A 23265-nucleotide genomic window follows, 5' to 3' on the forward strand; every position below is an offset into this window, starting at 1 on the left:
AGTTTGCTATTCACATGAAGCATCTGCTGACATGGACCATGACGTGCCAAAAAAGAGATCTCGGAAGATCTACTATTGTTGCTTTGCATGAAGACTTTTACTCAATAGAGATGATGTGGAATGACATCAAAAGCCGTTCACACCAGACATCCAATGAATATGGCTGAGCTGAAGCAGTTCTGTATGGAAGAATGGTCCAAAATTCCTTTTGAATGTTATGCAGGTCTAACCGTAGCTACTGGAACCACTTGATTGAGGTTATTGCTGCCAAAGGAAGATTGACCAGTTATTAAATCCACTTTTTCCACAGCACTGTGAATGTTTAATGGGATGTGTTCAATAAAGACATGAAAGATTATAATTGTGTGTTGTTAGCTTAAGCACATTGTGTTTGTCTGAATATAATGCAGAAAACCAGCTAATTCCAAATGGTTCCCATACCTTTTCTTGCCATTGTAAATTAAATGTTATTAAAAGATTTAAAGACAAAGCAGTTTGAAAAAAAAAAATCCTTTTATTTTTCCATTATCCTTTTTTCCATACATTTGTTGTATAATAAATAGACAAGGGGGTGTAAGTCAATTTCACCTATGTTCCTTGCCATTTCTGAATGATAATGCTTTCCCCCACACTGCAAACAGATTTTCATAGAATTTACAACCAAAAATAAAAAATAAAGCTTGACACAAGCTGAAAATACTGCCACCAGCTCTCTGTACTCACTGTCAAATAGACCTTTCTGAGACATGATGCTGTAGAAAATCCTCAGGAACAAAAATATATATATATATTTATATTTAAATATTCACAGTCTAAGTATTTACACAAAGGAAAATGGGCAGAAAAAAAGACGTTTCTACAAGAAACAATCTTTCAAAAGGAAGTACAAATCTGTTTTATGTACAAGATGCATCATTTTCTTTAAATTAGCTATTCAACCACTTTTTTCATAGAATTATCCCTGAAAAAGTCATTTTAAATACACAATTTGTCAATTATAAAAGCAGAACAATGCATCACTCCCAATCAAGATAAAAAAAGCCTAATTTCTTTATACAAACAATCATATCCTGTACAATATCAACATATTTAAAAGAAGAAAAAAAAAACAACAGGGATGGGGTCTAATGTAAAGGACATTAGCTATCCTTATTCTTAGAAGGTTTATAGCTTGGTATTGTGAGTGAGTGCCGGTTGGTTTGATGAGGGTGGAAGCTTCTAGCACATTTATAAACATAACCAAGTCAAACGAGAATAGCAAAGTGACCAGATGCTGCCTTGCAAAAGTCCTCTTTTTGGGGGAGAAATTTGGCTGTAATAGCTCTTTAAACACATTTCGATGGTTAAATACTGAGCAAAATGCTAATGGAACTCAACAGATCACCCAAAGTTATCAATGAACTGAAGATTTCTAGATACCATCTATGGACACAGACCTGTGTGGAAACAAGTTGAAACAGTTTTGCCTTTGGAGCTGCAACACTTCAAGGTCCCCAAGTACATATTATTTGGCACTATATTTGACTCATTGATCTTCAGGGTCTACACCAGATGATTTCAGGTTGACTTCAACCTGAGCAGCTTTTAAAACACTGATGGACCTAAAACTCCAGGGGCCTTGATTATTCTAAACACTGGTTAAGTATGAAGATGCATTTACCTAGATTTCCAGTAAAGTGTAAGCATTTAAAGTGTGAGATTATGAATTAATTTACTAAGTCAATGCACACAGAGAGAATACTTAATACTATGAGAACCAGAGTGAATCTCATGGAACATGTTCAGGTAAAATTTCACCCTAAAGTAATAAAAAAAACAAATAAATAAGGGCCATTAATATATTTTTCTCCTATAATGACAATATTTTCATGACAATTAAGTACACTTTCACATTACTGTATTATGAAAAAATTATGAAATATTAATGAATTGATACATTATGGTAGTTTGTTGTACTGCCTTTCATTTATGATATTTAAAAAAATCTCTTTACTGCATATGGTAAAATATACTGTATTACAGTATAGAGAATCTAATGAGAGTTATTGTCAATAATTACTAGAAAATTCAAAGTGGGGGTTGGGGGGGGGTGTTATGACTTGAATGTGTTTTCATGAGATTCGCCCACTAACTGACCTGATCTGTGTTAAAAAAGAACTGGTAGAGAAAGTGGTCTCGTGAAAATGCAACAGAAGTTTGCAGTACCACATAATAGCAGCATTGTATTGGCGAGAATTCCCCCATTATAGAAAATTCAGCACCAGTGAACCAATGTATATGAAGCCAGTTGCACCTACTAAAGTAAAAACCAAAGTCTTGACTTGAAAAAGTGAGCTGACACATAAGATGATGCAGAATTATTATTAAGATGTACCTCATGATTTTTAAGAAATTGGAATCTGAATTTAAGCAGCTTTAGGTCTTTGCAGACGATAGGGGGCAGTGCACACACTCAAATTTGCAGAACAATTTTGGTAAAAATGTCACAATGGATTAAATGAGAGCCTATGTGTAGTCTGTAGTGTATTGTCTGGTTTGCTTTTGATCCTCAGAAAAGATTCAGTTGGTAGATATCACACAGCGCTGGCTCAAGTATTGCAGAGGGAGCATTTCACTTTGTGAAATCTGAATGAGCTTTGGACCTTGTCAACTCATTTGTTTTGTGGCCAGCGCAGGTGTGCTTTTGTTAAGCTGTTGAACGTTCTGCAAACTGAAGACAATCCCCCAACATCGATTAGTGTCACAAAGAATGCTAAACTTGGTAAAATCTTTCCTGGTAACTGAATTTTTGCATAAAGTTTTGAATATCTAAGTAAGCTTGTTTCACACAGAATGAGGGGGATAACGTACAGAGAAGTTATTAAAAAATATTTAAAACTGGGAATTTTGTGCGTGTTGGACAGATACAAGCAGCTTAAAGTGTTCAGGGTTAGAGTTCAGTGACGGGGAGGTCTCTCCATAACCAAACCGCAGAGGAAAAGGAGACTGACACAGACCTTGAGCTCCACGGGGCAAAGTGTGCCAATTGGACCGACATCAAACCTAGTGCCCAAACATATGGGGATAAATACGGTATATTCGGACATATAGAGGTCAATGGAAGAGTGGTAGAAAACTCATTTTTATGCTTGAAAGAGCACCTGTAAATCGTAAACAATTGTGAAAAAGTACAAAAAGAAGTCCCAGACACTTAGCTGCACAATATACATTTTGTGGATGTGTTGGATTCCACCCATCGATTCCTCTGTAGCTCCCTGCGGTTATGGCATGGTGTCTCCAGAAGACTGGTGTCTGGGCTTTCGGGGCAGTGCATGTTAATTTAGTTCTCACCTATCCAGCTGGGGTTAATTTAATGTTCCCCTGCAGTTCTCTGCACCACAGAGGCAAGGTATCTTCTCGTCCTCGATGGGGAACTTGTAATCATATGTGATCTCCTCGTTAACATTTATTGGCTGCCGGGAGTAGATGACAATCTTTTTCTGTGATTCCACAGTGATGACTTTGGCATAACAGTTTGGCTAAGAGACACAAAGAACAAAAGACACGGTCAATATGATTTTTCACTTTCAAAATTAGCCATTGCTCAAAAAACAAAACAAAGAAATAAACAGCATTAAAGGTCGTTTACTCACATTGCAACTGTGATTGATGAAGCGGGCGAAGTTGCCACATTTGGTTGCATCTATAATGGTATCGTGATCCACACGGAACATGTAGCTACTGCCGATGCCCTCTTCCTCGTAACGCTTCTCTCGCATGTCTGCAATAACCTGTAAACAAAGAAAAGCCATTAGGTACAAACTGCCCAACAGCAGTTATGCTGAAACTCTGGTTAAGTTTGTGCTCACCTGTCGAATATTCTGCCCAACATATTCAATAACCATCTCATCAGCAGCAATAGGTTCCATGGCAAACAATCCCCAATCATGAATGTGACTTCTGCAGAACCGGATCTTCTTTTTACGGAACTGTGGAGAAGTTGTGACTCATTAGATGTCGCTAAAGGCTCATTTTCCAGAAACAAATGGCTGGGTTTCAAATTGACAGTGCACTCAGGAATTTTTTTTGCTGGCTGAAATGGCACCTGGCAGCATGGACACAGCATCAAGTTAAAGCAATAACTTTCAGTTACCGATGTCATTGTAAAAATGCGCTATTAGCAGCCATCTAGTGAAAGGGTCTGTTAACAGCGTTAACCGTCTACAGAGACATCGTGTGATCTCAACATGGCAGCCCCCATGATATGTGCAGCCCAGCAATATGTAACATAAAACATCTAGTATTAGGCTACTGACATAACTAGATTTTTCATCTGTGTGTAAATGATTTCAAACATATTTCTTAAAAGTACCATTGATTCTTAAGGGGTAAAACATTTTTAATGAGGAAAAAGTACTGAGTGCACCTTTAATAAAAAAAATAATTTCTTACCTTAAGCTGGTTAAACTTGAGAAGGTCGCTATCGCAACTGAAGGATGAGAGCAAGCGACGCTGTTCAGATCGTCGCTCCGACCCTGCCCTAGAGGATGCTTGGGGCTGTGCTGGAATACTCTTCCCCTGTGAGAAAAACACAAGCAAAATCCCATCAGGACCTTTAGCAAACTAGCTTAATGAAGTAATGATTGCGAGTAAACATCTGTAAGTCATCACTGCTGCTCACCTGAGTGTCCACATCAGGCTCTTCTGACTGTAGGCGTGAGCTGTTCAGATATTTAATTTTGTCTTTCTTGTCGATTTTATAGTAGCCCTCACTGCGGGCGCAGCCAGTGACATGATCCCATATGCCATCTTCTCTCCGCTTCCGCTTCACTCCTGACACGTTGACCACATTGGTGGGTACAGAGGAGTCAAGGAAAAACTACTTTTTAACAAGAACAAATAGGTCTTTACATTAGAGATTAATGCAGCATTACAAACTCAAAACTACACAAAAAACAAGACATTAATTTCATAAAGTTTAAAGTGGATGCTTAATGTGCTAAGATTAATATAATAAACCATTCATTCAGTTGATATCCCAAAAAAGGTTATTTGCTAAAACTGCTGTTTTTTTGTTGTTGTTTTTTGTGTGTGTGTAACTCTGTGATCAGCTAGACTGTAAGGTGCGTGGGAATTGACCGACAAGACAGCCACATCTTTGGCAAGTGCTACAGGAAGCATGCAGTGAAATGTCACCTGAGTATCTGGACAAACTGACAGCTAAAATGCCAAGGTTTCATTGCTGCACGTGGAGGATGTTTACAGAATTGTAATAGTAATTTTTCACGTTATTAATATCCCGACTATACATTGTGATCAGTTGAATGCCACTTTGGTGAATAAAAGTACCAATTTCTTTCAATAAGTGGAAGGAACATTATTCCAAAATTTTAGCCACCAATACATATATATATATATATATATATATACACACACACACACACACACACACACACACACACACACACACACACACACACACACACACACACACACACACACACACACACATACCAGACCCAGAGGCTACAAAATCCCAAACTCAATTAAATCCCAAGTGTAGTTTATTGTGCTACCCGAGTTGTAACCTGTTTTGTAAATCTTTTCAGTTAATTTATTAAAAAGACAGATTCAAAAGAGTCATTACAATCTCAAAACTACACAAATGTCATAAATAGATTTCTTTGTTGCATTTGCAACCATTTTATTCGTAGTCTGGAGCCTGGTGGGGTGAATTTTGGGCAGGAATTTACTGTTTGTCAGATGGAATACTGGGGGAGTATTTGGGAAATTACAAACAGCAGCTTTATTAAAATTCTACAAGATAGTCATCAAGATTCTGGGGGACATTAATAATTGTTTTAAAGATCAATAGGTTGTTAAGAATGAAGCAGTAAAGGATATGAGGATGGTTGACCCAGAGTGTGTCATTGAGCCAGTCATTGCCATTGTCCTGCTGAAGCATCTTGTCGTAAGTGACCTTAAGGTAGAGGATGTCCTCCTCATCGATACCATCATTCCAGATGTCATACAAGATGGTCATCTCCTCAAATTCTGAACGGGGTAGGAAACTGGGATGGGGTGGTGTTGTCACAGGGGAATGCATGGACAATAACAATTCTTGCCAGCCTCTCCTCTGTCGACGTGTCTTCTGAATAGGTTCCTCCACATAGAAAAGCCTGTCCTCCACCTCATGAGGTATGACTGTCTGAGTTCGGTCTTCTTCCTCCAAGGCCATGGCTGTGGAATCGCTACCTGCTTCTTTAAGCGTCTCTGTAGGAAGCTCTGGATGCAAATGGTTTACTGGTAGGTCTGGAGGCAAAGAGGCCACCATTTGATCTGGAGGCTCTTGGGCATCTTCAGGACCGACCATAGGCCCCTTTTTATACTTGGATCGTCCTGGTTTCCTCTTGTATGGAGTAGCATCTAAGGGCACAGGAACATCTATCGTTGGAACAGGTATGTCTTTTTGAGCAGGGGTGGAGGACATTTCTACAGCAGATGGGGAGGAGCCTTGGGGAGGCAAAGTTGGCTCCTGAAGTGAAGCAATAGGAAGGGGAGGGTCAGGGAAAGGAGAGGAAGCTGCATAGTTAGGTAGGCTGGCCTGAACAGAAGCACTGAGCAGCGGCTCTTTAAAGAGAGACTTCTCCTCAAAGCTCTCAGAGGAGGCCTTCCTGTGAATGGGAAGGCCTGCAGGTAAAGCAGCAGATTCAGGAAAAGCTGGAGTGAAAGTAAAGTCTTTACCTGGAGTTCGAGGGATGCCAGCGCTGAGGATAGGGGATTGGGCAGGGTAAGAGAAAGGGCTGCCGGGAATGTGCGGGGAGCTCAAGCTGTTACCTGTTAGCGGAGTGTCACTGCCTGGTGTGACAGGAACTGTATCAGTGCTTTGCGACTTGCCCAAACCTCGAGGCTTGTCCATAAGGTCTCTGCCTGGTGTTCTTGGGATGTCCTCTTCTGTAGACAATCGCCCACGAACAGGCAATTCAGGCAAAGCCTCAGGTGGTGGAAGAAGGGAACGTGGTTCAAGGACATTATTGGGGGGAAGCGGCAGGTGCATGGAAGAAGCAGGAAGAGACAGAGGGATTGAGGCCAATGATTCTAAGGGAACTGGGCCATCACAACCTGTGGTATGGGGGAATTCCTCCTCTGCGTGGATCTTTGGTCGGTTGTCCTGATCACAGTCTTCAAATGAACCTGTTGGGGTGGGTGGCCGCAGGCTACCAACATCATCAAGATTTGTTTCAGCTTTGGGCACTGAAACACTGACCTCCAAGTCAATGTCGGGTTCCTCAACTGGAAAGAGATGATAACCAATCACCATCTGGCACATAAACAACACTTAACTGATACAGGCACATCAATACATCAAGAGGTTATTTTCCACCATAGGGGCAACGGTTACTGCTACTGAAAGGGCCTCGTGAAATGATTATGGTTTCTTTTGGCATTGTGGTGTGGCAAAATCAGAATTTTAATTGACTGGACAAGAGTCCAATCATTCCTCTAAACATAACTAAATCTATTTCACCAGCACACTTCTTCTATCCTGAGTACCATTAGCTAACAATACTGAGAAATACATGTGAGGAATGGCTGTAATCGTACCGTACTAAACTGTGTTCAAGCGGAAATGCCATTGGAACCGTTACTTGGCGTGCTCAAAACCATATGGTAGAAAAGTGCCAAATGTAAAATCAAGATTCTGACCTGGCACTCCTTTGGGTGATGGAGTTTGAATGATTTCAAAACCAGGTTTGACTGAGTTAACTGTACCACCATTCTCAGCCTCTTCTAACCCCTCTGTTGACTCCTCCTCTGGGGGTGGTACTATGGGAGTACTGGGGGCTTTTACATCAACATCCTCCTCTTCAGTAGAGGATGAGGATGAGGAAGATGAGGATGATGATGAGGTTTGTACTTCATCTTCATCCTCCATTCCTAATACTCTTTCCTCTTCTTCCTCTTCTTCCTCCTCCTCCTCTGAACTTGATTCATAGTCAGACGAGCTCTCGCTCCCAGAGGAATCTGAACCAGATTTGGAGGACGATGAACTAGAGGCTTCAGAGGGAGGAAATGTGGTAAAAGTCATTACCTCAGGCCCATGACAGTGACCAAAAGGACACAACATTCATCATCATTAAACTTAAGAGTCATTACCATCATCTGAAGAATCTGATGATTCACTCTCACTAGAGTCTAATTCGCTCTTTTTGTCGTCATCTTCCTCTTCCACGATACCCTGAGAGTGCAGGTTTGTGTTAGGGTTAAATAAATCATTGTGTTACAAATACAGCCTGATTACTAGATTTTTACTATTTCTGAAGAAAATGAGAGTAATATCTTCTGCACACAATGCTGACACAATGATCAAGTACTGTGGGTGGTTGGCTGGCAGGACAATGCTATTCAATTACGAAGCTGTTCTGCATGTTATAGAATGTTTCTATGTGGTTGCTAGGGTCCTCTGGGTGGTTGCTTACTGGCTCAAGTCCAAAGAGCCCATCCTTAAGTCTCAAAGATATTCTGCTCCCTAGATATGGCTTCAAAGAATATAGGATTTTGGTCATTTGTTTTATCATCCAGCAGGCGAAAGTTGTATTTAAAAAATAAAGTGAATGTACACCTCTCCTCCACATGCCACACAATTTGAGGCATCACTGATGTACATATCACAAACGAGTTACACACAAAAGCTGAATACTTTAGCTTAGGGGTTTGTTCAAATCCTTAACCCTATGTAAGAGCAATAATAATAGCAATGCTTGCAAACCATTGAAATAGCACAAGCAGTTTGAAATCAAAGAAGCTCACCTTGCCAGAGGACAACCTCTCAGAAGCATCTTCATCTGGCTCCTCTTCATGATCGGACAGCGATGACTCCTCTTTACCGGATGTTTCCTCCTCCTCACCCTCACTGTCCAGTTCCAAAGGCCTGGCTGGTCTTCGCTTGGCAGCAGAACCACCGCCATCCGCTCTGGATCCATCCGGGCGAAGTTCTGTTCTTTCTGATTCTGAGAACCAGCCACACTGAGTTAGATTTTTTGCAACAGAATGAAACCATGCAAAGCATTCTTACTTGAAAATCAAAAGATCATTAAGTGTGTATGCTGTCCACTTATCTAAAGGTGAAGGGTGTAATTTCTGCACCACTAGTGGCACCAAATTAATTGAAAAAAATAATTTCACTAACGACCTCAATGTTTTCAAACAAGCTTCAAACACATCCCCTGTCTTCCATTGCTCTCAAATAAGTAGGACCACCCCAAACTTACATCAATGGTTACACCAATGTGGTTATCAACACTTATATCAAGTCAGTTCGAAGATCACTAAACTTTAAATGAACTAGGCCCTTCACATAATATTCCTAAAGTTCTTGAATATACATGAAAATAAAATAACATGGCAAAATCTCACCTTCCTCCTCCAGCTCATCATCGACAGGTGTGGATGGTCTCACTCTCTTGTTGTCATTGGTTGATGTTGGTTCAGGGGGCTGTTTCCTCTTTACCTGCAATTAAATGTGTAACAATTGATAAGCAGCACCTTAAAAATACAATGGCACAAGTATAACAAGTACTAACAAATTAAAAGTTTGGTAGTTTGGTACCTTGAAGGACGGTAACCTGATGGCACCACGCAGGCCAATGCCAAGCCCCATACTCTCAAAGCCCATACCCTCAACCTTGTTCCAGTTCTCTAACAAGCTAGAGGATATAGTCTCTTTGGGCTTGGCCCGTTCTTTCTCCTCATCCTTACTCTCACCTGTCTTCACAGGAGTAAGTGTAGCCTGAGGGCACAGAAACATGATGTCAAATGATTTGGTTGGCATTACGAACATTGTATCAGAAGAGTAAAGGAAATGTTAAGGAAATTATGAGTTTCCAATCTTGTCATATACTATCTTCCCTAAAACAGCAACAGATGTGCTATATATTGAGCAAACCATTTTAAGATAAAACAAGCATAAATCATTTTATGTTGCTTTTTCAGACACCACTGACATATAAACTCTGACATTACTTGTCATTTAAGAATTTACATAAAACATTAAATATTAAGCTAAGCTTCATAATTTTTCAAAGTATTCAGTGCTATGGAGTGTTTTTGATGGAAGAAACATTTAAGTGTGGACAATTTATATTCTTCAAAAAATTAACACGGCCAGTGGCAGAGTGCAAAAGGTTTCTTCTGGGAACCCCTGTACACTTGGTAAAATTTCATGTTTTTTCCCAGTTTTAGATTTTGCAAATATTCAAAAGCTTTCATAAAAACTTGAGGACAGTAAAAACACTCTTGTTTGCAATCTGTGAAATGCTTGGTATATGCTACATATGTAAAAACTTTACTGCAAATTTAGCCAATCGGAATCAAGTCTTCCAGAGAGCCACTTAAAAATACATGTAAAAAATGCTTCACTCACCTTTGCAGAACGCTCCTGTTTGTCCCACCACTCATCAAATGCCCTGAAGGCCACCACCTCCACCATCTTACGGTTGAGATCTCTTTTCATTATGGCCTTGAGCTCTTTGACAACAACCATAAGCACTCCATCCACAGTGGCTTTGTGAGGGTCTTCCTTATGGTGCTCATAACCTGGCGGTGGGACAGAAGGATTGAACTTGGGTACAGTGGGCAGAGGCCAGGGTTGCCCATGGCCCACACTGCCAGCAGGGTTACCAACCATAGATAGAGGTGGGTACAGGCCCCCAAACTGCATGGCACTAGCGGCAGCCCCTGCTGCGGCCCCACTCATGAAGTGGGGGTAAGGATACAGTCGCTGGCTCTGTGCAATACGACTTAACATCTGAGTTTGCATTTGGAAGGACATGTGAACGCTTCCCCACTGTGGTAAGGAGCTCATCAAGTCCACCTGCATTATGGGCATCATGCCAGGGGGAAAAGAGTGCAATGGGTGTAGTAATGCATGAGGGGCAGCCAGGTGTGGAACAGTTGAGTGGGGTGGAAGAGGTGGCAGGAAGCCAGCCTGTGGTGGGGGCAGAGGGGGGAACCCTGGTGGGGGCATGGGAATGGTCTGGATTGGCGACAGGGCAGAGTTGACCACAATGCTTTTGGCACAATCCCCACTGGCAATGGGTGTGCCAGGCATCTCATCATCAGATATCTCCATGTCTTCACCGGAGGACTGATTGCCCTGTGTCAGAAAATAACATTTATTCTGTTAAAACATGGTGGGTTCTGGTGAACATTGATAAACTAGTCACCTACAAAGGAAACAGGAAGATAAATACTATCTATGGTGTCTAAAGAGTCAGGTATAATTTGTTTTTCTGTGTTCTGGGTCATGATGCACAAGGTCGAGCACTTGAACATGAACCCATTCAAAGCATGCGCATTATAACTGCTTTGTGATACTCTTTTAGTACAGTCAACGGCAGGAGCATGCACCGACGATATGCAAAGATGAGGACTGTCGGCGTGTCAAGAAAATCTTGACCGCTCGTGGACAGTTTGTGTAGACTGCTGATGACGAAATTTGCATCACGCACAGTAAGTGCTTGTTCCAATCAGCAATGTGGACAACAGAAGTATATTTTTTTTTTCCAGGTTTCTCTGTGTTGTTTGCATTTAGACAGCCACAAGAACAACTTTACAGGGATATCAATGTACAGTAGATAGTAGATTTTAAACAATTTTGTGGAACAGCACCATCCTGATGGTCCAGCTTTTAACAAGCCGGAAGAAAAGCACAAAGTGATGTAACGGCTGGCCATTGTTTCTCATGTTGAACTGAGTGAAAGAGGAAGTGAGAGTGTGCTGCACTGAAGCGGCATCGATTGCAGGATCATATTTCATGGGTTTGCCGTGCTGTACAGGGCTGGGGGCTCTAATGCAACACAAGTTAATTTACAAGAAAACTTCATTATGTACTGTGTGCTGAAATCCCTACAACTGCAGATGCCAAAGAATGCCAAATCTTTAATTATTCTATGAAATACAATGCTTAGTATATTTATACAGTTTAATACGTAGGACTTTTACTGGGTCCACATAAACAGAGTGTGTGTAGAACTTTCTACTTTGATTAAGAACCATTTTCAGTGTGCTGAAACAGTTAAGTTGCAAAATCACATCTCATACAAGGACGTGTGCTTGCAATAATACCAGGTATTAGACACAATCTTGCCTTGACCTATGGGTTCAAATTAGACCAAAATACTGCACACTGTTGTTAATGCTATAAAAAAAACTGAACTTGCTACTTAATTTCAAATACAACAGAACATAAAAATAGCTAAAAAAAAAAGAAACATAGCATATGAAACCTGTTTGAGGCCAGATTTCGCAATTTCCTCTACAACTACTGGTAAAGAGTGTCATGCAAAACAAAAGGGAAAGTAGAGGCCCCCTTTAAAGGAAGATGAGTGAGGTTGCCTTCTGTGTTTGCTCATTTAAATTTCCTTTAACACTCCAAACAGCAAAGTAACGTCATATTTGACACTGCAACAAGCGCTTTCAGTCAATTGTGTCTGCAGTACACAAAAACAATTAAAAAAATATAGGTACATTATTATTTTAGCTGTTAAGGGTCTGTTTATGTTATACACTTTTAGCACAGTCAACGCTAGGCGCATGAGGATGACTAATTTTGCATCACGCGTACTATGCGCAAGATGTACCAGTATGCGGAAAACCAAAGTATACTTTGGCCTTAAGGCTGACAATACAACTAATATAACTAGACAACACCCTAATGTATGTAACACAGTTGTGAACTGTAGCATTTATCTTGTAAATATTTCTCTACAAAGAAAACAAACTGACTAAATACTGCTAGTAGTGTCCCTACATTTAGTTGGTCACTCAAAAAAGGTCAAATCACAGGTCTTACCATGTCCATTTTTTCCGTGGGCGTCCATGGGCATCCTGTACTGCTCTTACTGTTGGTGGGCGACATCACCCTAGAGTTTGTCAGCAGGGAAGCTGTACCTCGGATAGGTTCGTCATCATCCGAATCAGGTAATGGAGTAGGGCTGATGTCTTCTAGGCCAATGCTTGAAGGCCGCGAAGGCCGATGGGGTGGGATTGGCGATAGCTGCGAGGAGGACGAGGAGATTGGGCTCCCGTCCATACGCACCTCAGTGTCCGAGTCTCCGCGCTCGTTCAGGAATGGCTTAAGGAGCATTTCTATGCGGGAGTCCAGGCTGTTGCGCTCTGAATCCTGGGTGGGGGTGCCCAGCGAAGGGGAGGGCCTGGAAGGTGGAGGTGTGACTGGATGGGCTTCAGGCACAGGGGGCGGCTCAGGCATTGGCGGCGTCGTAGGTCTGTCTCTATCAGACGTAAAATTGGTGACTGGGGGAATAGGGGCTTGAGAGGGTCTCCTGTAATCAACTTCCCGCTGAACAGGCTGGTGAAATGGGGATTCTGTGTGAGGGTACACAGGGTGCATTGGGGGCTGATAGGGAGAGAAAGCGGTCTTGAAATTTGCAGTGGCTGGCGGTGGTGGCGTGTGTGCAAATGCAGGGGATGGCGGTTCAGGTGGCTGATGTTGCTTAAAACTGGTCAGCTGCTCTGCGTTGCCACGGTGTGCCCCTCCTGTGCCATGGACATAATGCCGTTCTGGCCTACGGTTGTAGGCGTCCTGGAATTTAGTTTCATGCCTCCTTGCCTTGTACCCTCCCGAGGCTTCCACACGGTTAGGCTGGAATGCAGGTGTGCCCTGCCTGCTAGAGTAGCTGGAGTCCTGAGAGAATGGGGTGCCCGATTGACGTGGTGTGTGCGGGGTACCCTGGGACTGGGGCGTATCCTGCCTTAGACTGGAATAGGCCGTATCCAGAGAAACAGGCGTGTTGGTGCCACCTGGTGTGGCAGTGCCCGTGACTGCAGAAGAACTGCCTTCAGACAGCCTTCGCAGGGGCTTGCATGCCTGTAGACACAAAAACACATGGCTCAGATATATTTTGCATACTTATAGGGATAGTTTACCCAAAATGTTTCATTCTGTCATCATTTAGTGAACCTCATTTCATATCAAACCAGTATTAATTTATTTTGTGTAACACATGAGGAGAAATTTGGAAGAATGTTGACGCTGCTCCTTTTTTCATACAATGAAAGTGAATGGTGACTGAGGTTCTCAGTCCCTATCCCAGTCTCCTTTTGTGTTTCATGTAAGGTGGAAAGCCAAATGGCTTTGGAACAACAGGAGGGTGATAACTATACCTTTAAACACCTTCTACATTTGACAATTGATGCAAACTGCACACAGAAGCACCACAATGTCCTAATGCCATTAACGATTAACACGATAATTAAATATATACTCTACAAACATAATGAATAGTTATGCCGCTCTTTGTTTTGTTCATGTGGGCCCACTCTCTGATAATGGCTATAACTGAGGGGACCGTCCAAAGTGCATGTTGAATTGGCTTGCAGTTCTTTGCTGGTTGCAGTCATTATGCTGCATTTCAGACGATGTCCATTTTACCACCTGCTGCACTGATAAACTGGATTAAAGATAAAGACTTTCTATTGAAGGTGACACACAGCATGTTACACAGTGTGTAGCCATAAAATAACTATCGAAATTAATTAACCTATTAATTAACTAATTGATTAATATTCCAAATAAAAAACAATTATTGTTAACGTATTCAGAAGGCTGTTTGAAAACTGAAAACAATGTTTAATTTTAAAATAACGTTCAGTGGTGCAGACATTACACACTTAAAGGAATATTCTAGGTTCAATGCAAGTTAAGCTCAATCGACAGCATGTGGCATAATGTTGATTATCATAAAAATGTATTTTGACCTGTCCCTCCCTTTCTTAAAAAAAAAAAAGCACAAATCTGGTTACAGTGAAACAGTTACAATGGAAGTGAACCTGGCCAATCTGAAAACGTTAAAATGCTTCAATAGAATAGACACAAGACATAAACAGTGTGTTTTAACAAGATTTCAGTGTGAAGTTCACTGTGTTAAGTAATAAGCAATTTTACAACTTTGTTACCATGACGAAGTAACACTGTAAACCCTAAAACGACCATAAAAACGATGATTTCAACAAATTTACAGCTCAAATAATAAGTTACCACAGTTAACAGAGGAATTAATGTAAGTGCTTTTATAAATTATATACTCCACTTTTCTGCCTTTAAAACCTAAAAAAATCAGCCCCACTCACTTACATTCTAAGGGCCTCACTGTAACCCAGATTTTGCATTTCTTTTTTTTTTTTTTATAAAATATGGACGAGTTGAAATAGACCCTTTTCACAGACCTCTTATGAAGCATTCCCATCTTCTTTAACAACATAAATGTAGCAAACATTTTATAATTCCAACATCTGAACGTATGAAAAGGTTCCATTAATTTTTGTGGTGATCAAAATTATGCCACAAATGCTGTCGATTGAGTGAAATTTGTATTATACCCAGAATATCCCTTTAAGCATTAAATAGTAAATTAAACTTTCAACATTAGCAAACTAAAAGTTAAGAAACTACAGTAAACATTTTATGTCAAGTGTCCTTCTCTTACTGATGAGAAATCCTACATAACATTTTAACCAACTTAAAAAAATTATAATTACTGCATGGAACATTTTAACAGTGATAAAAATGTACTCTAATGTCTGTGTGCATTTGTAGTAAAATTGTCTTCTGTTGTGTTTTGTACTAATCTCTTAAGTGTTCACATGCATGCTATCTATAATTAATGTCATATGCTGTGGCACACTGTTGTTTTAAATTTACCAGCATGGCTTCAGCCAGGCTACGAGGAGAAACTTCACAAGCCTCTTCACCACCAACTGGAAGCGTGAGTGGAGTATAACTTCCATTGATCAAACGCTGGAAGTACCTCTGTCGATTTTCACCTGAGCAGATGGATGGGAATGAAGGTTACTGGGATGAACGTGTATTATGGGACCACAGCTAAGAAGAATACAAACACAAGGAGTTTTTTGGGGGTGGGGTTCCTTGAAATTAAATATGTGAAGTAAATGTGATGGACCAAAAATAAAAATACTAAAATAGTGTAAAGAGGAACAGACCTGTCTTTATACAATTTAGCCACATTAATTATATGGTCTAACATTAATTTCCAGATTTAATTTAGTAAAATTGCAGTTTATTCAAGCTGTCACAAAAACAAACAAAACAAAAAAATTATTTCTATTTGCAAATTAAAACAATTCTGTATAATGTTAAGTACTGAGGCTTACTATAGCACATATCAAGCAAACATGAGAGTATAATGTACGTGAATAGAAAATGACAGTACTCATTTATTTCATAGCACTCCTGTCCTGTCACTGATAACAGATGAAAGTGTACTGTCTCTTTAAGAACTGGAGAACACGCTACAGCTGTCAGCCTGCCTTCAGGGTTTTACTTTTACACTGTTAATGACAATTCATTGCACTTTTCTTTTAGTATAAAGTCAAACTATTTTAGGTTTCACATGACCAAAATATAAACCGTTATGTTTTACTCTGTTTAACCTCCTCACCTATATTCTTATAAATACAGGCAATTCTTCATCTAGATATTAAAAAATGTTGATCATGTTGTAATGTGGTTGAACACTTGGCACTTTGTTTTTTACTCTAGCTAAATATCTAAACTGTTCAAAGTATAAAAATAAAAAAAATACATATTTGTCCAAGCATAATGTCAGCGTAAGGACATAAATAAATCCCTCTGTCGCTGACGTGCCATTTACGCTCGTTACCAAGCAACCAACGTAAATTGTTGCACGTGACTTGACGTTGCAAACAAACTATTCAAAGATACATATACGAGTACCACTCAGAAAGTAAACGTTTAAAACGTCTAGTTCAACGTTTTAATATTGAATTAATTAAACAGAGCGCTTACCTTTAGGGTCCAGCTCCACGTGGATGATGTTGCCCATGACAGAAGTGTTGTTCAGATTCTGGACAGCATCTTTCGCAGACTTCACGTTTTCGAATACGACTTTAGCTATTCCGAGGTGTTTCTTATTCTTCGGGTTGTATAAAATTTCCACCTCCTCGATTTCCCCGAATTTCTTGCACATGTCTGTGAGGAATCCCTCTCTGACGTTGTCATTCAGTCTCGCGAACGTGATTTCTTTCGGGGGCACGCGACCAACATAACATTCGTCGATCTGGGGAAATAAAACTTTCTTGAGTTTATTTAGGGTTCTCTGTTGTTCTTCCGTAGTCCTGTAAAAAGTCTGAAGGTATTTTGAAAGCATATGGCTCTCATAATGTAATAAAGACCAAGATAAAATATTTAACAATATTAGCAATTAATTCGATGTGTAAAGCGAAGTTCTGTGAAGTTACGTGTGTTGCATTTGGCCACTCTAAAATACAACAACAAATGCATGTATGTGTCAGGGGGGTGTGACAGGGCTACCTTAAATTTAGGAACGGGGAGATCCGTCTCCTTGTACTTTGTCCAGAGACGACCGATCCTTGGGTCTCTAACAATATCCACCGGTGGCATTCCAGGGTTCTGCAACCAAAAAAACAAGACCGATTTAGTAACACTTCAAGCACAGAAGTGGCTCAAACCGGGCATGTCGCTGCCCCCGGACGGGTTTGAACTACGACGATGACTTGAGCTTAAGTCAAAGGCGACTTCTAGTTGTTTAGTAATGAAGGTTTGTCAGAACCAAACTCTTGGATGTGCTGTGTCAGGTGTTGCTGTGCGTTTACAATGCGAGTTATCCATCGAGCTCAACAATATAATCAATGTAAACTTCTCTGCTCGCCGAGTTTCCCTCACCGGCATGCTGAAGTGCAGTCCATCGTAGCGATACAGTTTGTGCGATCCCTTTTTCAATGCTGGGTCAATAATCAACTTGTAACTTCTCCAATGATGATTTCGTTTCTCTCCCGAAATGCAAATAGAATGGCTGTTGTCCATTCCGTTCGCCAAACCTGCGAAGAGAGAGCAAGATATAGAGAAATTGTTGTTTACTAATACTGACACAGAGCAATGATTAACATTTGCACAGAAATAGCACGTTGTAAAGAAAAAGAGGGGGTTAGAAGCGGAGCCCAGTCACCGAAACAGACATTACAGAGGAAGAAAAAAAAGAGAGAGCTTACTTGAACTCTGCCTTGTATCGTGATCTTCATTTAGCTTATTTCTTTCCCCGGGTCTGGACATTTTATGTCCAATCGAGTAGTTTAATATAAAACGGCTATATCTGCAACGTTTCGCCGATCACATTACATGATTTTAAAGACACTGCCTCCTTTTCGCGAGCCAACACATATTGTGTGCCTCTAGTCTGGGGTTTCTGTCTCTCCCACAATACACCGCTATCTCAACCATTCGACAAGGCGGCACATTCGACACGTAAGTTGAAATCATTATTTTTAATTCTAACATCAACATACTACGATTTTTTGAAAAACAATAAAACACACGAATAGTTGTGTGTGTAAAATGCCAGCAAAAAGTTGCCATGTAGTAAATTCTGGAAAAAAGTTTAGAGGTTTATAACGCGTTGAATCTGCTTGTTAGATTTACGTGACGTTAAATACAAGATGGACATGGAGGGCCAACGCTGGAGAAGGTTGTTAAAACTGAATTGGAACACGGTACGAGAGTCTAATCGATTTAGTCCAGAACCGAAATGCAATTTTCAGAATCGGAATGAACTTTATTGCCAAGTATGTTTACACATACAATGAATTTGTCTTTGTGACAAGTTTCCAGTGCACAGACAACACAGCAAGACAGAGATAATACAATTAAATAAAAAATTGAATAAAATCAAAAGTGAATAGCAAATATTAGTATATATAGAAATACACAATAAGACAAATAGAATTAAAATAAAAAGTGAATAGATGTGTGCGTGTGTGTGTGTAATAAACAAGTACAATCGGTTTTATGCAGGGGAATGTGTGGCAGAAGAGGTGTGGTATGTTGGATACATTTAAAAAATACTTTAAGCTGTGTATTGCACATAATTATTGCTCAGCTGGGCAGTTTTAACTGTTCACGAGATGGATAGCCTGAGGTAAAAAAAACTGTTCCTGTGCCTGATGGTTCTGGTGCTCAATACTCTGTAGCACCGTCCAGAGGGCAACAGTTCAAAAAGGTAGTGGGCTGGGTGAATGGTGCCCAGAGTGATTTTTCCAACTCTGGAAGTGTACAGTTCTTGAAGGGAGGTTAATGTAATTAATGTAAATATTTATTATGGAATATGTTTTGACATGACCCATCTGTTCCAAACAAGTGGCTTAACTAAATGTTTGTTTAGCTTTCCATTGCCGATTATTCAGAGTAAATATCTAATACCTGTTTTTACTTTTGCAATATTGTAAAACACGTCTTCAATGCTTTCAACCATTCCAAATATTGTTTGATATTCTGCTGTGCTTGGGCAATTGGCTGGTTAACAGCAGTTCCCTCTCTGGCCAATCAGATTGAAGCACCATGTTAGTTTCTGCTATTAGAAGCTCAGCCCTCAGTTCTTTCTACAGAGAGCAGAAAGAAGGCTGAATGCAGGAGCAGCCATTTTCTCCTACATTGGAACTCAAAATGGGTTTCCTTTGTTCCTAAAGGGATCTAAATCTTGATTTCATCATCAGCCTTTTATTGGACTATTTAATACACACAGTGTTTCTGTTTACAGGATCTGAGAAGAAGGAAGATAAAATGTTGGATGATATCCCTTTGACATTTTTAAGCTTTTTTTCCTCTTCCTGGAAACCATCTTTGTCCCAGCAAACTAGGTCATGGCACACCCATATAACAGCATTTTATTCTCTAGTAAAATGCTACTGAATAAAAATGTTGTAATTGACTTATATTACTAACTACTATGTAAAAAGAGAGAGAAAAATACACATGAAAGTTCTCATCTGCTTTTAAGGCCCTGTCTTGTTCAGGGCCAAGCATTAATCAATAAGTAAGTTTATCTTTTTTGTCTTTGCTTATTTAGCTGCAGGAGGAAAAAATATGTTTTACTACTAATTAAACTGCATTTTGTGTAAATTGACTGAATTCTATTTCTTATTAGTGCTCCCTCAAGATGTCATTAATTTTGAGCCAACTTGTATCTTCAGATCATTCAGTTGCATGCTGTTTAAAAAAAAAAAAAAAGTCAATTTAAATTGATTGCTTCTCACATTTCAGCAAACAAACAAGGTAGGCCATAGAGAGAAAGAGAGACTGAAAGGATGATTGGCCTTTTGCAAAAATGCTGAATCACAAGTATAATTGGCAGTGTTTGTGGGTGTTAAGTCTCACCCTTGTTGTGATTAACTTTTTCAACCCTACAGTAATACTAGTTTCAAAACCGTTTTTAAAGCGAACCAATATTTAAAGATAACCAATTGCAAAGATGTGCAATTCACTGTTTCTCTCTCATGATGTGACAAAATGGAAAAAGGATTGGAAATCCATTTGTCAACTGACATTTTCAGAAAGTCTTATGCAACACTGTATATTTGACCTTGTGCCAAGGGCACGGTTTAATTTATATAACATATTTAGTCTCATGGACAACCTAATATTCATGTTTTCCCTCTATTTTTAGGTATAAATGCGGCTTAAACACAAAATCATTATTACACTAACAGAGATATTTACCTTAACATTTTGTTGAAATATTTTTATCAGGCCTAAACGCTGAAGAAACAGGAACGTTTTCATTCCCATCTTCGGATCCTCTAACACTGCTTTAAAGAGGGGGTTGGGTTGCAACGCCTAAAAGGGAAAAAAACAACAATTTTCGAAATAATTCACCATTTAACACCGCTAACTGCGTAGTCTCTAACGACTGGAACTGCTGAAAATCTTGAACCACTTTTCAGATATTGCAATATGCAAACAATCTCTTTCTCTTCCTGAAGTCAGTGCGACTAGAGAAAATGCAGTCGCTCTTCATCATTCAGAGGAGAGAAAACATCATACAGACCTTTTCTTTCCGAAGGTTATAGTTTATAGGACCTTCTGTATGATAAAATTATTTGGGAATACTTTGTATTTAAAAGATAACATTAAAACCACATACAGTTATAAAATCAATTTAATTTAAATATTCAAATATGTATAGGCTAATGTGGGGATTTATTCTAATAGTTAAAGGTGTAAAATCAGTATTCTAAACACCTCTTTTTGCTGACCCATGTCCAAAGCGACCTTTTGAAATAGCCTGTAGTTGAACGGCTTCTCTGCTGTTCTCATTTTCGAAATGGCTTCTCCACACAAAGGACATCAGAGGGGGAAGGTTGCCGCGCCATATATGGGCGAGGCTGTCGGGACGCTGTTACATATATGATTCAGCTTTCGACAGGCAAACATGGCGTTCTCAAGCGAACACAATCTCAAGATGTGCTCAGAAGGGGCTTTATGCTTGTGAAGCCAGGATATTGCATAAAACTCGCTTATCTGAGCAGAGATATCATCTGCGTAAAAGCCGCGGAAACCTTGTGCACTAAAAACAACAACTCGCACAGCAGTAATCTGAGCGTTTGGACGCATTCCATGGGTCCGGCTGCACCCAACCTAACCTTTTAAGGTCGGAGAAAGAATCTCAAACACTGTGAGGCATTTCAATCAGCAAGCACAAAGGGAATATCCAGTCCTCTGTTGTGCTCTCTCTCTCTCTCTCATTCCCCTTTCAAGAACATTCGGTGCAGTTAATTCGTCAGCCATTCAGTGGATCATTTGACGTGAAGCACACAGGATTGTGCACTAAGGAACTTGGGTTTTTGGGGGGCGCTAGGGTTCCTCTGGTCTTCTGGTGAATTTATCACACTGTTGCAACACATACCGGTATGTGTTATGCAAATTGACGTGTTTTTCCACAGTTTTATGGGAATGTGATTTTGCACATTTTGGTTAGTCCACAAGTGTAAAAGCGTATTGTACATAGGCTATTTATGACCCACCATCTCATACTTGGAATTTGGTCGTTGTCTCTGTCTCCTGTTTTCCCCCTCTTTCTCTCTGTCTGTGCGCGCGCGTGTGTGTGTGCTTGGGGCGACGTCAGATCTAATTTATCAGTCTAAATTATGTTGCGCAATTTTCATTAAGGAACACCAACTATTTTTCCTCTTATCTTTTTCGTGGTTGCTTGTTCATTTTTGTCTTTTATAGTCAAAAGAAGCCTTTGTGTCAGAAATATGCCAGAAAATGGAACAACGCCTTGTTGACCACATCTTTTCCTGCCAGCCAGGCTCAATCGGGTCATGAGGCCATTTTGTGGCACTCGTGAATTTGAGGAAAATCCTCTTTGTCTTCGGTTTCCGAGAACGCAAGCTGTTTTTAGTCTACTGCTTGAAATACAAGAGAAGACGGTGATCCCACAGTCGACGTCAGGTTGTCTTGCGTGTGTATATATATGTATTAGGCTACTGGATATGCAGACAAGTGGAAGCACATCTCCCCCGCGAGCTTTACTTGTTCTCTGGGCAGAATGTAACCTCGTCAGGTTTTCACATTCAATTTCACTATCTGTCGACTCTATCGATCTTTTTTTCAGGCCGCGTTAGCTTTTATTTAAGTAGAGCTGCCAGTCTTAAAGCTAACATCCACAGGATTTTTATGCCAGAAGTGAATTGTCTTTTTAAAGCCATGTTAAGTACGTGCCAAAAAAAAAAAAAAAAGATTTAAAAAGCAGAACAAGACTAAGGCGATATTTATCACCGTGCCACCGTTGAGATATCGTTTAGTTATATTTTTGTTCATATTAGCCTAAAATTAAAAGGTGTTTTTTTTTTTTTAATTAGATATTGTGTCTAATATGGTATATCTGAAAATGGGGTTTTACGCTTGCTGGTGTGTTTTTAAAATCATAATAAATATTAATGTGCTCTCACATTTTCTCTTGTGTTTATTGATAATCGTCTGTAATTTTTTTTTTTATTTATTTTTAATCCATTTTGGTCTTGTTTTGGCATCAGCCGTCAGTCAGATATCTGCCCTAACCGTCTCCTCTTCAGATAGAAGTTGGTTGTCTTTTAAAACGTTTATTTACATTTTATTTGCCTGCATTTAGCTCTAAGAATAACAGTATGTGCATTGATGGATTAATTGGGATCATCGGTGCTGCTGTAGGCCGTATTTGGCCTTCGGTGATGAATTGTCCCTTTTGAGCTCATGAGCTCACATACCATTATAATAATACACAGTTTTTTCAGACCATGGCCGGCTGTATTAAAAAATGTTAGATAAGCAGCTTGTCTCTTCTATGCTGTTCGGAGTCACTACATAACCTAGTCACATTATGTAATGGGATAGTCATATGACGCCTCCTATATGTGGGCGACGAACGGAAAAAACAAGCTTTTTCTAATCTCTCA

General features: G+C 39.9%; 1 protein-coding gene across 4 annotated transcripts; it reads right to left on the reverse strand.

Moving 5' to 3' along the window:
- Nucleotides 1-516: 516 nt before the first annotated feature.
- Nucleotides 517-23163, reverse strand: LOC127636704 (histone-lysine N-methyltransferase SETD1B-A-like). Of its 4 annotated transcripts, XM_052117379.1 has the most exons (20): nucleotides 21071-23163; nucleotides 20549-20665; nucleotides 18049-20038; nucleotides 17723-17877; nucleotides 17351-17449; nucleotides 16826-17096; nucleotides 15701-15822; nucleotides 12833-13867; nucleotides 10403-11134; nucleotides 9590-9769; nucleotides 9397-9490; nucleotides 8791-8990; nucleotides 8137-8218; nucleotides 7687-8037; nucleotides 5884-7272; nucleotides 4661-4836; nucleotides 4432-4557; nucleotides 3849-3968; nucleotides 3633-3770; nucleotides 517-3518 (listed from the first exon to the last, which is right to left on the reverse strand). In XM_052117379.1, exons 3-20 carry the CDS (start codon nucleotides 18107-18109, stop codon nucleotides 3345-3347), a joined length of 5505 nt encoding a protein of 1834 aa, XP_051973339.1. In that variant the 5' UTR covers nucleotides 18110-20038; nucleotides 20549-20665; nucleotides 21071-23163; the 3' UTR covers nucleotides 517-3344. The 4 variants fall into 4 exon arrangements, with proteins under 4 accessions (XP_051973339.1, XP_051973340.1, XP_051973341.1 ...); XM_052117380.1 differs by lacking the exon at nucleotides 18049-20038; XM_052117381.1 differs by lacking the exons at nucleotides 20549-20665; nucleotides 21071-23163 and having other exon boundaries at nucleotides 5884-6405; nucleotides 6817-7272; nucleotides 18049-18428.
- Nucleotides 23164-23265: the final 102 nt, after the last annotated feature.

The sequence above is a fragment of the Xyrauchen texanus genome, chromosome 44, assembly GCF_025860055.1.
Source record: "Xyrauchen texanus isolate HMW12.3.18 chromosome 44, RBS_HiC_50CHRs, whole genome shotgun sequence".
Lineage (NCBI taxonomy): Eukaryota > Metazoa > Chordata > Actinopteri > Cypriniformes > Catostomidae > Xyrauchen > Xyrauchen texanus.